This window comes from Staurois parvus, unplaced genomic scaffold (assembly GCF_062004578.1).
Source record: "Staurois parvus isolate SC_StPar_1 unplaced genomic scaffold, SC_StPar_1.0 ptg000217l, whole genome shotgun sequence".
NCBI classification, from domain to species: domain Eukaryota; kingdom Metazoa; phylum Chordata; class Amphibia; order Anura; family Ranidae; genus Staurois; species Staurois parvus.
The window spans coordinates 2,828,270-2,845,053 of NW_028318013.1; the positions used below are offsets into that span (position 1 = coordinate 2,828,270).

Genomic DNA, 16,784 nt, shown 5'->3' on the forward strand with positions numbered 1-16,784 from the left:
TACTGGAAATAGTTACCAGAAAGTCTAACTCCGGTTTTCCTAGCCCTTAACCCTTTCGGTGCCAGGACCCTTTTTTTTGTTTGAAGAAGTCCGGTAATTGGATGAAATGCATCAAAGGGGTGGGGCAGTGAGGCCATTTATGTCACTAAGCTGTCTGCTGTTTGAGGACAGGGAAGAAAAGTGAGCTGCATACTGGTGTACCGAGGGGAGGATAGATCGGCAGTGATGGCTCTTTCTATTCTCCCCTTGTAGATTATACTCCTGTGAGTGTTTTTTAAACCTTTACTTCAATAAAACAGTGGAGAGCACTGTCAGTTCCTTCTGTTTTTATATGTGCTGCACTTGTCTCGTATGCATGTTTGAACGTTGGATGGCTCTGATGGATCTCTGCTAGGGCTATGTTGGTTTCCTTACTTTCCCTTAAAGGGGTACAAGTGCTTTGACCTATTTTACATTTTGAGATCTGGATTGAAGGTGAGCAGCCTAATTTTACCACTGGTTTGCTCCAGAATGGTTAAGCTCCAATCAGCTCCATGCAGATGCAGGAAGGTTTTTTGACATAGGAGGCCAGCTTATTAAGTTGGAGCGGTGTCCTGGAGAATCTCACGATTCAGGGAACGCTGTCATCTGATGACCGTCACCAGCTAGATCTCCCCCTCACCTCCACACATAGACCCCACAGGGCCAATGCGCTTGAAGAAGCTGGTGACGGATTAATTTCCTTAGACCACCTGCATCTGCACTATTTAGGCAGCTGAAATCTGCACTTGTTCAGCATATTTCATTAGGACATGTCCTAATATGTGGACTTTTTCTGTTTATGATTATATTAACACTGCAATGCTATTTTAAGATTAGTTGGGATTTTTTGAGTTTGGGGCATTGTATTTGTACACGTGAGACACTAGTTGTCTATGCATTTGTTTTCTTCTATATTAAGGGACTGACTGGATTGGAGGTCACTATAGCTGGGCACGCTTGTTTTCCAGTATTTCACTTTTATATTGGGGGTCACTTTTTCATGGTTTATTATTATTATGGCTATTTAGGACTTTCTGGTCTCGCCGCTAGTGGTATTGCACGTAGTTTTGTGCATTTAGCCATTTGGGTCACAATTTTGATGCCATCACTTGGGCATCTGGGAGCTCACCATTTTCACTTATAGCCTTCCGCTCCAAGGACGGCTTGAGATTATTCACGTTCTATTGTGTTTTTAATTATTACTGACCATTTTCCCTCGGTCAGGACTTTTCCCCATTTTGCACATTATCTTGCACTAGTTTTTTTTTAGCCACCATTTTGATGTCAACTTTTAGACATCTGGGAGCTCACTTACATCCTATGTTTAAAAAGGTAGTTTCAATTATTCATGTTTCTTATTGCACACCATACAACACTGACCATTTTTTCCCTGGTCAACACCTGTCTCTTTCCGTCTTCTTTTTTCTTTGTCCTATTAGTCACTATATATGTGTGGTACCGTATTTTTACTTATTTTCATTGTCTGGTTGCACAGTTGATTATGATTTATATATGTGGATAAGGATATAGAGTTCTCTGAGATAGCGCTACACCGCTTTGTATTCAATTATGTTCTATCTAGGCATATAGTCGGGTAATAGCGGCTCCCTTTCTAATATAAGCAGGTAGCGCGAGAGGCTTATCATGTTTAACTTTCCCTTTTGAACCTAATTTTGCAACTGTTTCTTTATGGATATTCGAAGCATCCTGATAAGTAGCTTGCATTTTTAAGCTTTTGCTAGCATGGAAATTCTGTTCAAAATAGTTCATTTCCACCATGGTTCCAGCCATCTCTCACCTTAAGATGGTGACTACCACTTTCATGGAGACTTCACCTGCCTTTGAGGACCTCCATCCAATAAACTATTGGAAGCCCTTTCCAGAGCTCTGTTTTCACTAGTTGGGTGCACCCTGCACCTGATTCTGACTGATTTTTCTTTCTCAAACAATACCTTACTTGTCAAGACTCCTTAAGATTCTAACCACTGCTGCTTTTGAACTTGTTTGGGAAAGATGTAGATCAGATCTCTGTAACCTTAAATTTCAGCTGTGCTAATTTACTGGATGCTTTTCATCTTATTGCTAGCATGTCCTTCCTGTTGGTACATATACGTAGGGCACTTTGCTGGACAGCAGAAGTCTCTTGTCAGAAGAATTTGATATACGGCTATAACATACTTCTTCCACAGTGGAAGAAGCCTAATAAGCAGACTGCAAAGCCATTTTCCTCTCTGCTCATCGACAAGCATTTTCATTTGTTTCTCCATTCCCTCAAGTTCAATTACGAGGCTCTGCACGGTTGGCTCTCAGTCCACCCACAAGGTTTGGCATTCCAAGTCTGCCAAATTGTCAGACAAGCCTTCTTCCTCATGACAGTGCACCCTCACTTTTATGTGTCTGGAGATATCTGTTGACTGTTGCATCTCCTCCATGTCTCAGGTGTTTAACAAAGTGCTGACCTCCGTGTTGGCTTTGTTGCATCCTCATGGCATCTTTTGGGACACTTGGACAACCTTCTATTGAGGGAACATTTGGCTAGGGCTGTATCAGATAAACATTTCTGACTGTCCATGTGTTACAGAAGATTTGGGTGAATACTAAAATTTTAAAAATTGTTGCTGGAACCAATCCATCATTTGTCAATATCTGGGTCTGGCCCTAAACATGTCTCCGTACAGAGTGTTCTTTCTTCAGTAGAGGCTTCAAATTCTGCAATCTCCAGTTCAAACTCTTCAGTCCAGAAACCATCTTATTTATTTCAGGTACTTGTATAGCGCCATCAGTTTACGCAGCACTTTACATCTATATTGTACATTCACATCAGGCCCTAACCCTCAAGGTGTGTACAATCTAAGGTCCCTAACTAACATTCATACATACACATACTAGGACCAATTTAGACAGGAGCCAATTCACCTACTAGTATGTCTTTGGAGTGCGGGAGGAAACCGGAGTACCCGGAGGAAACCCACGCAGGCACAGGGAGAACTTGCAAAATCCAGGCAGGTGGTGCCGTGGTTGGGATTTGAACCAACGACCCTAGTACTGCCAGGCGGAAGTGCTAACCATTTAGCCACTTCTGCCTTTCTATGTTAAGCTGGACATACACGTGTAGATTTTTGGGCAAGAATATTTGTATGAAAATTCTTTGCACATTCGATGAATGGACAAATGTCATTCAAAAATTGTCTTTTTGCTTTTAACATTTGATTTTAAAATTAATGTAATTTCTGAGCGATAACCACACACACTGGCCGAAAATGTTTGATCGAGAAGTTTTCCTTCCTGCCCCTTCGATTTTTTTTTCCGTCACTGCTGTCAAAAACAAGCATCGATTTGACCCCACTAATGATTAGAACATCAAAAGAATATTCTTGAAACGAATATTCTCGGCCGAAAATCTTCGTGTGTGGACAGCCTAAGTCTTCAGATTTAAGGTAGCCTCTTTCGAAGCAGTCCCCTTTGCCCAGTTTTATCAGGCATCTGTAACGCAATTATTCTGTTGTTGGATTAACCTGTTGGAGGGCCAACTGACCCAGATTCAGTTTTAAAAAAAAAAAAAAAAAAAACGACTTCTCTATGGCATACATCAACTGTCAAGGAAGAGCCAGAAGTCTGGCTGTGGAAAAAGGTATATTCTGACTTGAGCAGAACATGCACATTCCAGCATTGTCAGCTGTCCAGAAATAGACAACTGGTAGGCAAATATTTCTCTGCCAGCAGCGTCTTGACCTGGGAGAGTGGTCTCTACACGTGTTCCAGGATCTGTCACAGGTGGAGAACACCAGATGTGGACACCCCAGCCTCCAGATTAAACAGCAAACTACAGTTTTTTTGTATCCAGGTGTTGCAGTCCCCTGGCTTAAGGTGTTTTGTAAAGTCAGAATTTTTTTTATCCTTTATGCATTTTATGCATGTCCTAAATGTGACCCTGTCTCTGAAGAATCATTTTGTGAGTCCACACAAATGGGCCTGTGAACAGATTGTGTCTGGCTATGAAATAGAATTTCATTCCTATCCACCAGGGAAATTCTTTACCTTCAATATTTGTCTTTCGCCATCACATCTTCAGGCCCTGTACAGAGTGATGTGGGACTGACTACCCCTGGAAGTTATAGTTCCTGTACCCAAGCCATAATGGTTCCGGGGGCTTTAGGCTAATCTGTTCATGGTGCAAAGAGGACAGGTTTTGTACAATTCTGGACCTGGAGGCCCTAAATTGCTTCATGCAGGTACAGCAGCTTATGATGGCATTCATCCGTTTAATGCTGCCCTCTCCATCAGGGGGATTTTCTGTCATGCTTACCTGCATGTTCCCGTCTGAGGGATGTCAGTGGTTTCTACACTTTGCAAGTGGGGTAGTGCATTATCCATTTGTGGTGTTTCCCTTCGGGCAAGCCAGGCTTCCTTGGTATTCTCCATGGTGCTAGCTCTTGTCCTGGATTGTTTGAGATAACGGGGAATTGCTGTAACGAGCTATCTGGATGACCTGCTCCTGTGGGTGAGTACCCAGGACTCTCTAACAGACAACTTGGAGATCGTGAAGTGCTCCCTGTGGGTTTTCAGTTGAGTCCTGAACCTCAAGAAGTCTGCCTTGTTGGGGGACCAGGGGTCTGCAGTACTGGCTGCTCTTGCCCTGCCAGCAGTTCTCCATAAGCTCTTGCATGCAGGCTGTGGTTCAGATGATGTTGAACTTTGAGGTAGTTCTGTTTGTGCAGTTCCATGCGAGGGTTTTGCTAATGGACATCCTGTCCAACTGGGATGAGTCTACAGCCTCCTTGGACAGCCAGGTTTCTCTGCACTGGTTGAAAAAGGCCTCCCTCCTCTAGTGGCCCTGGTCTCCTGCACTGCAAATAGAGGAATTTTTTTATTTCCTTATGCTGGTAGTTTTGACCACAGTGACTTGTGTCAACCTTCAAGGTGGTACTAGAGTGCGGCGCTGGAGGCATCATGCATTCCCGGCATAAACGGCAGGCAGATTACATCAGTCGTCAGGCGCTGGATCAATGAGAGTGGTCTCTGCACCTGGACGTGGTCGATTGGATCTGGCTATACTGCGGGACCCCTAATGTGGATCTTCTGACATCCTACCTCCACAGGAAGAGGCCACAATTTGTGGCTTGTGCACAAGCCCCCTGATGGATGCAATGGATGTGTTGGTGGCACCTTGGGATCAGTATAGCCCTGTTTTTGTGTCTCCTCTTCTCAGGCTTCTCCCTCACCTACTATGCAGAGTGGAGGCCGAAAGGATTCCAATCATACTGGTGGCTCCGAATGGCTTCATCAGTGGTTCAGTGATGTGTGGTGGCTCTTTGGGAGGACCTCCTGTTTCGGGGTCCAGCTTACCACCTTTCCTTTCCATCTCTGACTTGCAGGCATGTCTATTGAAAGCCAGTTTTGTAGGACAGAGGGTGGTCGGATTGGTGATCCTCCACCATGTTGAAAACCCGCAAGTCTACCTCTGAAAAGATACAGTGCATTCATAAAGTATTCAGGTCACTTCACATTTTTAATTTTGTTATGTTGCATCCCCATACTACAGTTATTTAAAATATTTTTTTTTTCTCAATCTACACTCAGTGCCCTATAATGACAAAGTGAAAACAGAATTTAAAAAATGTAAAGTATATGAAAAAGGAAAAAAAAAATCACATTGGCATAAGTATTCAGACCCTTTGCAACAACCCTCTTGATTGTTGCTGAGATTTTTTTACACCTTGGAGTCCACCTCTGGTAAATTAAATTGACTGGCCATAATTTGGAAAGGCACGCACCTCTCTTTTTATAAAAGGCCTCACATCTGACAATGCATACTTTATTAGCGCAAAGGCCATGAGGTCAAAGGAACTGCCTGCAGGGCTTAGGGATGGGATTATTGCAAGGCACAGATCTGGGCAAGGCTACAAAAACTTTCTTCTGCACTGAAGGTTCGTAAGAGTACATTGGCTTCCATAATTCTCAAATGGAAGATGTTTGGCACAACCAGGACTCTTTCAAAAGCTTGTTTGCCTGGCCAAGCTGAGAAATTGGGGGAGAAGGGCCTTAGTAAGAGAGGTGTGACCAAGAACCCTATTGTCACTCTGACTGAGATCCTATGTGGAGGTGGGACAAAGTTCCACAAGGACAACCATCACTGCAGCCCTCCACCGATCTGGGATTTTGGCAGAGTGGCTAGACGGTTCCTCCCCTCTGAGTTTGCAAAAAGCTCTCAGATTGTGAAGAACAAGATTCTCCAGTCTGATGAAACCAGGATTGAACTGTTTGACCTCAATTCCAAATGTTACATCTGCAGGAAATCTGGCACCACTAATCACCTTCCAGTGCCAGAAGTCTGCCAAGCAAAATAGGTGAGTTGAAGCTTTGGTGCACGAAGAGAGCTATGATTTAATTGGTATCACTGAATCTTGGCTTTGTTCTTCACATGACTGGGCTATTAATAATCTTGGCTATGCTCTCTTTCCTAGAGATGGGGTAAAAAGGAGGCTGGTGGTGTCCGTCTCTGTAAGATGTGATCTCAAAGCGAGTGTGAAAGAGTACCTAGTTGATGGAGAGTGTGATGAGGCTAAAGCATTATGGGTGGAACTGCACATGGGTGTGCATTCTACAAATGCAATCACTGGAGTTTATTGGCCACCCAGTGTTAATGAGGAGGAGACGACTCGGCTCCTTCCACAGCTAGAAAGAGAGTTGCAAGGGCGGGGACAGCGATAATGGGGATTTTAACTACCTGGAAATTGACTGGAGTAATGGCACTGCATGAACAGTTAAACTGTAAAAATTCTTAAACCTATTACAAGACAATTTTATGGCAGCACAGTGGCTAAATGGTTTGCACTTCTGCCTGTCAGTACTGGGGTTGTTGATTCGAATCCCAGCCTTGGCACCACCTGCTTGGAGTTTGCATGTTCTCCCTGTGCCTGTGTGGGATTCCTCTTGGTACTCCGGTTTCCTACCACATTCCAAAGACATGCTGGTAGGTTAATTGGATCCTATCTAAATTGGCCCTAGTATGTGTATGTATAAATTTAAGTTGGGGACCTTGGATTGTTTGCCCCTTTAAGATTAGGGATTGATGTGAATGTACAATATATATGTAAAGTGCTACGTAAATTGACGGTGCTTTATAAGTACCTGGGGGAAAAAAAACTAAATGGTACAGTTAATAGAGGCCCTGAAAAGGAATGATGCTCTACTGGACCTGGTAATCTCAAACCATGCAGAGCTTGTTAATAATGTTCATATAATAGAACATCTGGGTAGCAGTTACCATAACATGATTTCATTTCATGTTAGCTGTACACAACAAGCACATACTGGAAAGATAAAAACACTCAACTTTAAGAGCGCAAATTTTCCAAGGGTGAGGGCTGCTCTCCAAGACTTGGACTGGGAGGGAATATTGGCATCAGTTAACACAACACAGAAATGGGAATTTTTCACAAAGAACACACTGCAAAATATATTCCCATGGGTGATATCTTTTTAAAGGCTAAAAATAAAACCTATGTGGCTCACGACCAAAGTTAGAAAAGCTACAAATAGGAAAAAAGATTTTTAACGAAAAAAAAATTAAAAATGAGGGAACACTATCAACATTTAATTGTTACAAGGAATATAACAGAATAGGTAAAAAGGAAGTCAGGGCCGCAGAAATGCAAAACGAAAGACCGTTTGCAAAAGATAGGACAAACTTCCAAAACATTCTTCAAATATATTAATTGTAAAAAGGTCAGGTCTGAGCATGTAGGCCCCTTAAGAAATAATCTATAGTGGGTCACTGGGGACAAAGAGAAGGTAAATTTATTAAATACCTTCTTCAGCTCTGTGTATACTAAGGAGCATGGGGGAGCTCATGTCCATAATGGGGCTGATATTGACACAGCTCCAAATGATCCACAGTTGCTCAAAATTTATATGGTCCAGAAATATTTAGACGAAATAAAGCTTCTGGAGCAGATGGCATACATCCACGGATCCTCAAAGATTTGAGCTCTCATTTCAAAGCCATTGTTTTAAATTTTTAGGGACTCTTTAATGACTGGCCTTATGCCAATCCAGTGGTAATATGCTAATGTGGTGCCTATTTTTAAAAAGGGGGGCAAAGTCTTTACTAAGCCCAGTAACTATAGACCTGTTTAACTTCTATAGCTGGGAAGATACTGGAGAGTTTAACTAAAGACCACATAGATTAGTTATTTCAGGAAAAAAAATATTTTAAGCAGACAGCATGGATTCATTAAAGACAGACGTTGTCAAACAAATCTTCATTCTTTTTGAGGAGGTAAGCAAAACCTTAGACACAGGAGTGGCTGTGGACTTTGTATACTTGGATTTTGCAAAGTCTACAGGGTTGGAAAAATCACTTTATAAATGAATAGAAAACTGTCTCAAAGACCATATTCAGAGAGTAGTGGTACATGATTCATGCTCTAAATGGTCTAGGGTTGTTAGTGGTGTACCCCAAGGTTCAGTGTTGGAACCCTTACTTTTTAATCTATTTATAAATGATATAGGGTCTGGGATTAAAAGTGCCATTTCAGTCAATGCGGATAATCTATGCAGTGGAATAACATCCTTACAGGATGTCTCTAATTTACAAGCTGACCTCGGTGCACTGTTTTATTGGGCAACTATGGCAAATGAGGTATAATGTTGAGAAATGTAAAGTTATACACTTGGGGGCTAAGAATATGCATGCATCATACATACTAGTGGGAGTACAACTGGGGGATTCAATGGTGGAGAAGGATCTAAGCTTTAATAGCATGTAGTGCCAAGCTGCGGTTTCCAAAGAGCAAAATCCTTTCATGTATTGAGGGGTATAGGCTCCAGAAAGATATTTTACCCCTGTACAAATAATTAGTAATACCTCATCTGAAATATGCAGTTCAGTTTTGGGCACCAATTCACAGAAAAGAATATGGGAGAATTGGAGAGTGCAGAGAAGGGCAACCATACTGATAAAAGGCATGGAGGAGCTCAACTACGAGGAAAGAATAGAGGAACTGAATTTATTCTCTTAAGAAGAGGAGATTAAGAGGGTGGGATGGTGGTATGAACAAAATTTATAAATACATAGGTGGTCTTTTATAGTGAAATCGGTGTAGAGTTATTCACTTTAAGGCCATCAGAGTGCAAGGGGACATTCTACATCTGGAGGAAAATAAATTCTCCAAATTCGGAAAGGTTTTTCACATGAAGAGCTGCAAAAAATGTGAAATAGACTCCCTCAAGAGCTGGTTCTGGCCAGCTCAGTAGATTGTTTTAAAAAAGGTCTAGATTCTTCCCTAAATCCACATAATATAACTGGATGCTAGCATTTACAGGTAAAGTTGATCCAGGGAATATCTGATTGCCTCTTGGGGGATCAGGAAATAATTTTTCTCCCTGCTGGAGCAAAATGGATCATGATTTTCTGTTTTTTATTTTCATTCCCCTGGATCAGCTGTGGGTATAGGATTGTACGTGTATACAGGTGAAACTCGAAAAAGTTAGAATATCGTGAAAAAGTTCATTTATTTCAGTAATGCAACTTAAAAGGTGAAACTAATATATATGAGATAGACTCATTACATGCAAAGCAAGATAGTTCAAGCCGTAATTTGTCATAGTTGTGATGATTATGGCTTCACAATCATGGGAAAGACTGCTGACCTGACAGTTGTGCAGAAAACCATCATTGACACCCTCCATAAGGAGGGAAAGCCTCAAAAGGTAAATGCAAAAGAAGTTGGATGTTCCCAAAGTGCTGTATCAAAGCACATTAATAGAAAGTTATGTGGAAGGGAAAAGTGTGGAAGAAAAAGGTGCACAAGCAGCAGGGATGACCGCAGCCTGGAGAGGATTGTCAGGAAAAGGCCATTCAAAAGTGTTGGGGACTTTCACAAGGAGTGGACTGAGGCTGGAATCAGTGCATCAAGAGCCACCACACACAGACGGATCCTGGACATGGGCTTCAAATGTCATATTCCTCTTGTGAAGCTGCTCCTGAACAACAAACAACGTCAGAAGCGTCTTACCTGGGCTAAATAAAAACAGACCTGGTCTGTTGCTCATTGGTCCAAATTCCTCTTTTCTGATGAGAGCAACTTTTGCATCTCATTTGGAAACCAAGGACCCAGAGTATGGAGGAAGAATGGAGAGGCACACACTGCAAGATGCTTGAAGTCCAGTGTGAAGTTTCCACACTCTGTGTTGATTTGAGGAGCCATGTCATCTGCTGGTGTTGGTCCACTGTGCTTCATTAAGTCCATGGTCAACGCAGCCGTCTACCAGGAGATTTTGGAGCACTTCATGCTGCCTTCCACAGACTAGCTTTATGGGGATGCCGACTTCATTTTCCAGCAGGACTTGGCACCTGCCCACACTGCGAAAAGCACCAAAACCTGGTTCAATTACCAGTGTTTCAATGATGGATTACTGTGCTTAATTGGCCAGCAAACTCGCCCAACCTGAACCCCATAGAGAATCTATGGGGCATTGCCAAGAGAAAGATGAGACATGAGACCGAACAATGCAGAAGAGCTGAAGGCCGCTATTAAAGCATCCTGGTCTTCCATAACACCTCAGCAGTGCCACAGGCTGATATCTTCCATGCCATACCGCATTGAGGCAGTAATTGCTGCAAAAGGGGCCCAAACCAAGTACTGAGTTCATATGCATGCTTATACTTTTCAGAGGTCCGATATTCTATGTCCAAACCTTGTTTTATTGATTGCATGTAATATTCAAATTTTCTGAAATTGTAGATTTGGGGTTTTCATGAGCTGTAAGCCATAATCATCACAACTATGACAAATTACGGCTTGAACTATCTTGCTTTGCATGTAATGAGTCTATCTCATATATTAGTTTCACCTTTTAAGTTGCATTACTAAAATAAATGGAACTTTTGCACGATATTCTAACTTTTTTGAGTTTCACCTATGTATGTGTGTGTGTGTGTGTGTGTGTGTGTGTGTGTATATATGTGTATGTATGTATGTATATATGTGTATATATATATATATATATAATTTTTTTCCTTTTTATTGGTTGAATGACAATTTACTTGTAAGGGTTGAGGGAAACCAGAAGGAAGTAAAGTACAGAGATATCCTCACTGAAAACCTGTTCCACAGTGTCCAGGTCCTCAGACTGGACCAAAGGTTCACCTTCCAACATGACGACAATCCTAAGCACATAGCCAAGACAAACATAGAGGAGTGGCTTAAGGACAACTCTCTGATTGTCCTAGAGTGGCCCAGCCAGAGCCCTGACTTGAACCCTATTGAATATCTCTAGAGAGGCCTGAAAATGGCTTTCCACCAACAGTCCCCATTCAAGCTGACTGAACTTGAGAGGATTAACAAAGGAGAATGGCAGAAAATCCTCCATTCCAGGTGTGCAAAGCTTGTGTCATACCCGAAAATACTTGAGGCTGTACTTGCTACCAAATGTGCTTCAACAAAGTACTGAATAAAGGGTCTGAATACTTAAGTACATGTGCGATTTCAGTTTTTTTGTTTTTAATTCACAGACGTTTCTAAAATTCAGTTTACACTTTGTCATCATGGGGTACTGAATGTAGAATAATGAGAAAAAAGAATTTAAACTGTAACAATGGCTGAAACATAACAAAAAAAGTGAAGAGGATCTGAATACTTGTGATGAACTTTATTTCTTTTCACATGGAAGGCTTATTTTGTCTCTGGGTGTCCATCTATATTCCTTTCAGTGGCTCACGGGTCGGCCTTTCTCCAACAGGCTGTGGTACAAAACCTTGCATTGGGTACCCTTTTTTTAGTGTCAGTTTTCTTCCTTTGTTGTCTTCCTTCAGCGTCCTTTAGTCATGCACTGCCCAATTTGCACCTTTGTCTAAGGGGTTTATTGTGTGGCTCTGTAGGACTTAGATATTAGGTGGTTTCCCATCAGTGTCCTAACTTTCCAGCAACGATGGTCAGATTTTCACCTGAAGGAGGGCTTTGTCCTGCCTTTTTTGTGTCCTTCGCTGTCACATCCTGCAGAGGTTGCAATGTACTCTTTGGGTGTATCTGTCCACTATGGTCTCCTTCCAGAGATGCGATTTATGTTTTTGTACTCAGACAGCCCTGAGAAAAGCCTGCAGCCTCCTCTGCCACTGTTTTTCCAGTTGGATTTGGCAGAGGAGAGTTCAGGCATATGCTATTAAAGGTTTGGCTTCTCCCTTCCCTGTTATGTTGTGCTCTACTAGGGTGCTTGGTGCTTCCTGGGCTTTTGGCATCAGGTGTATGTGTCTTCATTTTGCAAGGCGGCTGCTTGGTTGTGCATGTACAAACATTTTACAAATTTTAAGTATTTGCATCCTTGATCTGCTTGTTTTGGGCACAGATTTTTGCAGGTGGCTGTTTGTTTTTTGTTTTCTCATCCCTCAGGGGATGTTTTGTGTGGTTGGCATTTTTTTGCCTGTTTGTTCCAGTTGTCTGCCCACCCCTCTTGGAGGCACTGCTTTGGGATGTCTCTATGGTCAAGAATTAGAAGAGCTTTGTCCGCCAATGACTAAGAGAAAATGGGCTTTTTGTTACCTTTAAGATCCCTTTCTCTGAGTTAATTGAGGGACATAGAACCCACCCCTCTATTGGAGTTTATTGTTCTGACACTGCTTTGCTTCTAGATGGGTTGCCTATAGCAGAGGGTGGGGGAGAGTTATGCCAGAGGGGACTGCCCATAGGCATTGCTGTGTTCTTTTTTGTTTATCTTCCTACTTTTTGTAGGCGGTGTTAAAACCCTATGGTCAAGAATTAGAAAAACTGTGTCCATTAATGAACTCTGAGAAAAGATATTTTACGGTGAGTAACAAAAATGTTTTTGCTTGGGAAAATCAAAAATCAAGGTGCTTTTATGACTTTTTGTTTTTATTTCGAAGATCCAAAAGATTTAAACTTTTTATAAAAATATTTTATAATTTTGGTTGTAATTTATAACCTACTTTTTTGATAGGTTTGAGAAAGCTGCAGTGGAATACCAAGAACATTTATGTGCCATGACTGGGGTGGACTGCAGTACTCCTGGCTTTGATAAGATCGTTTTAAAATTGGCTAATTCCAGCAGCACCTCTGCCAGCCCCAAACACGCAAATGGTATGTTGAAAGATTTGTATTAAATCTGTTGATTTTTAGTTCTTATGTGTTGCCCAAAGACTTAGACAAACTGTCCATTTGTGTACAGTTGTGGTCAAAAGTTTGCATGCCCTTGGATTGATATTGAAAGTATTATTGATTATGGCAAAAAAACTGACTTAAAAGGAGTTCCCCCCTTTTTTTTTTTTTTTCTTCTAAATTCTAGCTGTACAATTTCCTTTAGATTTTCCAGAAATATGGAATAGGAGGACCTACCTATCTACCCAATCATTCTGTATTCAATCAGGCAGGCCCTTGCACTACATAGTTGATAGTAGATCTAAAGGAGATTTTACAATCAGATTGTATAGTGTATCTGAACTTTACAGAACCCAGAACACAATTCTCCTGTTTTCAATACTACAGCTCTCTCCACATAGGCTGTTATCTGTTCACTCAGCGCACTCTGCCAAATGAATGTTCTATGCAAGATGAAAGGTAGAAAAATAAATATCTGTGTGTTTAGTGAGAATAGTGATCACTGATTGATTGCTTTTCATTTAATATTCGTGCACCTGGAAGTGGGTCGTAAGTAGGAGGGTAGAGCATGCAGGGTGTGTGCTAATGAGGTCAGCTGGTCAACTCCTTCCTGTATTATGACCTAAAATATCTGCAAGAAATATGGCAAAAGTAATGGAGAAGCTTTTTGGACAGCCATCTGGACACTGACATTAGTGGGTAGAAAAATTGAAAGGCTTTTGAATTTCTGCAAAAGTACATTAATGCTATATTGGTACATAGGGGAGCTGGAGTTTAGATTAAAAAAAAATGTGAACAAAGGTGAACTTATCTTTTTTTAAGGATAGTGATCAAATGAAGCCATTTATTATCACATAGTTGTCTGGCTCCTTTTTTTAAATCCTAATGATAACAGAAATCACTCAAATGGCCCTGATCAAAAGTCTACATACCCGGGATCGTTTAGCTTTGGTACAAACACACAAGGTGGCACACACAGGTTAAAATGGCAGATGATAAATTTACTTTTTGTAACATGTTACACCCATATTCAGGATCCTGTCCCCACACCCCCTGTTGTGACAGCTAACAGGGGGATCTTCTCTCACCCCCCCCCCCCCCCCCCCCGCTAGCTGTCCTAAGATTTTTAAAAAAGTGTCTGTGTGGCCTCTGCCAGCCTGGCCACATCACTTATTCACAGTATTCTGTGAATGAGAAAACGAGGTTCCAACAGCCTTTGGTCTGTCGGATTGTATTCATCAATGAACTACCATGGTGCTGTTGAGCATTGTGATAGTTCCGTGTGTATCTGCTGCCCATACGAGCACATAGACACACTGACAGTCTGCAGGAGATTTGCATGGCACCAGCTATCTACTGATCACTGGTGCAATGCTTTCCAGGTCCCTAAAACAAAAAAATAGTAAATACACCTTTTTTTTTTTTTTTTTTTTTTTTTACATGCAAAAAAAAAAAGTGCATTTATTATTTTTTGTTAAAGGGTGAACGTATCCTTTAAAGGTTAGTTTCCCACAATTAATGTCTGTGTATAATTAGTTACATAGTTAATCTGGTTGAAAAAAGACACAAGTTCATCCAGTTCAACAGAAAAAAAACAAGCCAACACACAAATGGTAAACCTCCATATACACTATCCAATATCAATCACTGTCAATGAGTTTGTTAGCTGTCACGTGAAGCCATGGGGAGCAGTCAAAAGAGCTGCGTAACAAGGCAATGGAACGTTATAAAGATGGAAAAGGATATCAAGAGATATCCAAAGCCGTGAATATGCCAGTCAGTACTATTCAATCAGTTATTTAAAAAAATGGAAAATTCGGGATCTCTTGATGCCAAGGTCAAGAAAGTCACAAAAGCCACACCTGCCAGAATAATTGTTCAGGATACTAAGGAAAATCCACAGGTAACCTCAGGAGAAATACAGGCTGCTCTGGAAAAAATGTGATTTTTGTTTTTTTTTTTCTTTTTTTTTTTCCCCAAGGATCACAATACGATGTTACTTGAACAAAAGATGGTTAAGGCTTCGTTACAGCATCTATGAACAGTCCTTCTCAAGGGTCATAGAACCACTGCTCTGTTCACGTTTTCAAAACCATTTTTTTGACAGCTGGCTTTTTGAGCTTCTGTTGACCCTGCTTCAGTTACATGGGGTTTCTGCTGTCATCTGATGGGGTCTGTTGACCCTTTTTGTTCTTCCTGAGAATTTGCTGCTGTAGTTTTGGCTGTTTTGTTGCCCACCCCTTGTTTTATTGCTTGGTGATGTCCCTAGGTCTAAGAATCACCTCCTGCATCCTGTGCTATTTTGGAGTACATTACAGGACACAGGCCCCTTTTCTTCACCTGTACTGGAGTCTTGTGGAGTGGCTGGGGTTAAATGGATACACATGCTGGGGACGATTCCCAGCAAAGCTTTTGCCAGTGTCCATTTACCTGAAGGCAGCCACATATAACCATGGTCTAAGAATCAACTCCTGTGTCTTGCACTGTATTCCAAGATATGGAAGTTACAGGTAAGTCCCATTTTTCATATTCAATATTGTATTAGGCTTGGTAAAGAAACTAAGATGTTAAAGCTTTTCGGTTTTCCAGTAAAGTATTTCAGTTTACCGCAGACTTCTGGTTTCCTAGTATATTTTTATAAGACTTAGACAAATATACGGTTTGTGTTTTCTAGGAGATGTCCGTAAAACTGTTCTGACAAAGCCTAGTGACCCTGTGCCTGAAGTGATCAACTACTTGAGCAACAAGGCTTGTGAGTGCTATATTTCAATTGCTGACTGGGCTGCAGTCCAGGAGTGGCAAAATAGCATGCATGACCTGAAGAAAAGTGCAGTGGGCAGCTCTGTTAACCTGAAGACAGACTTCAACTATATAAAGTGAGCTCTTCGTACTTTTACTTTTTTTTTTCCCATATATATCCATACTTTCAATTGTAGAGTGTTCTTTAAAATGGTAAATATTATAATATTATCAGTATTTACTTGTTTGGGAGATCAGTTTTTTTTTTTTTTTTTTTTTTTTTTTTTTATTTTCTGCATCGTTCATTGAGGGACACTAGAATTCAGAAAGAGTGGAGTATACTGGTGTCTTTAGGAGGTTGGAACACTGGCAAACAGAAAAGTTGTAAGCCAGCCCCCATATAACCCCTCCTCTAACCAGCATGCCTCAGTTTTTGTTGATGTCCTAGGGGGTTGAATGCCTTTTTTTCTGCTTTGCTTAAAAAGGCCTAACCATTTTTCTTGATAATATAGTATGGGATACAAGCAGATTCAGAGACAAGTGGGTTATACACAGGTGATTGGTCACTTGCAAGGAAAGCTATGAGGACCCTCATATAATCCCTACACTCCCAGCATTCCTCAGCTCCTTAAAAGCCTTAAGCCGCCACCTTGTCTTCGGTTCACATGTTTATACTAAGGTTTACTGGGTGGGTGTTTAGGCCTAGGTGGATGCAGCTTTTGGCCGCCAAGTGCTTCAGGATGCTGTTTTTTGAGTTTGGCTCTTTTTGGTTGTTCCAAGGGCTATGTTGGCTAGCATTGGTACAGTTTTAACCCTTCCCTCATTGGTATTGTTTGGGGACATCCCTGTGGTCTCTGAATCTGCCTGTATCCTGTGCTGTATGGTCAAGAAAATTGGATTTTTAACTTG

The 16,784-nt window shown here is 41.3% G+C and overlaps 1 protein-coding gene across 2 annotated transcripts in view; it reads left to right on the plus strand.

Annotated features, from left to right (window-relative positions):
* Nucleotides 1–16,784, plus strand: part of SMG1 (SMG1 nonsense mediated mRNA decay associated PI3K related kinase) — a 283,265-nt gene that overhangs the window by 112,989 nt on the left and 153,492 nt on the right. For both annotated transcript variants that reach the window (XM_089679071.1, XM_089679072.1), the window contains exons 24-25: nucleotides 12,979–13,118; nucleotides 15,811–16,012. In XM_089679071.1, coding sequence (XP_089535197.1) covers nucleotides 12,979–13,118; nucleotides 15,811–16,012 — 342 coding nt within the window. The remainder of the gene's footprint in view (nucleotides 1–12,978; nucleotides 13,119–15,810; nucleotides 16,013–16,784) is intronic.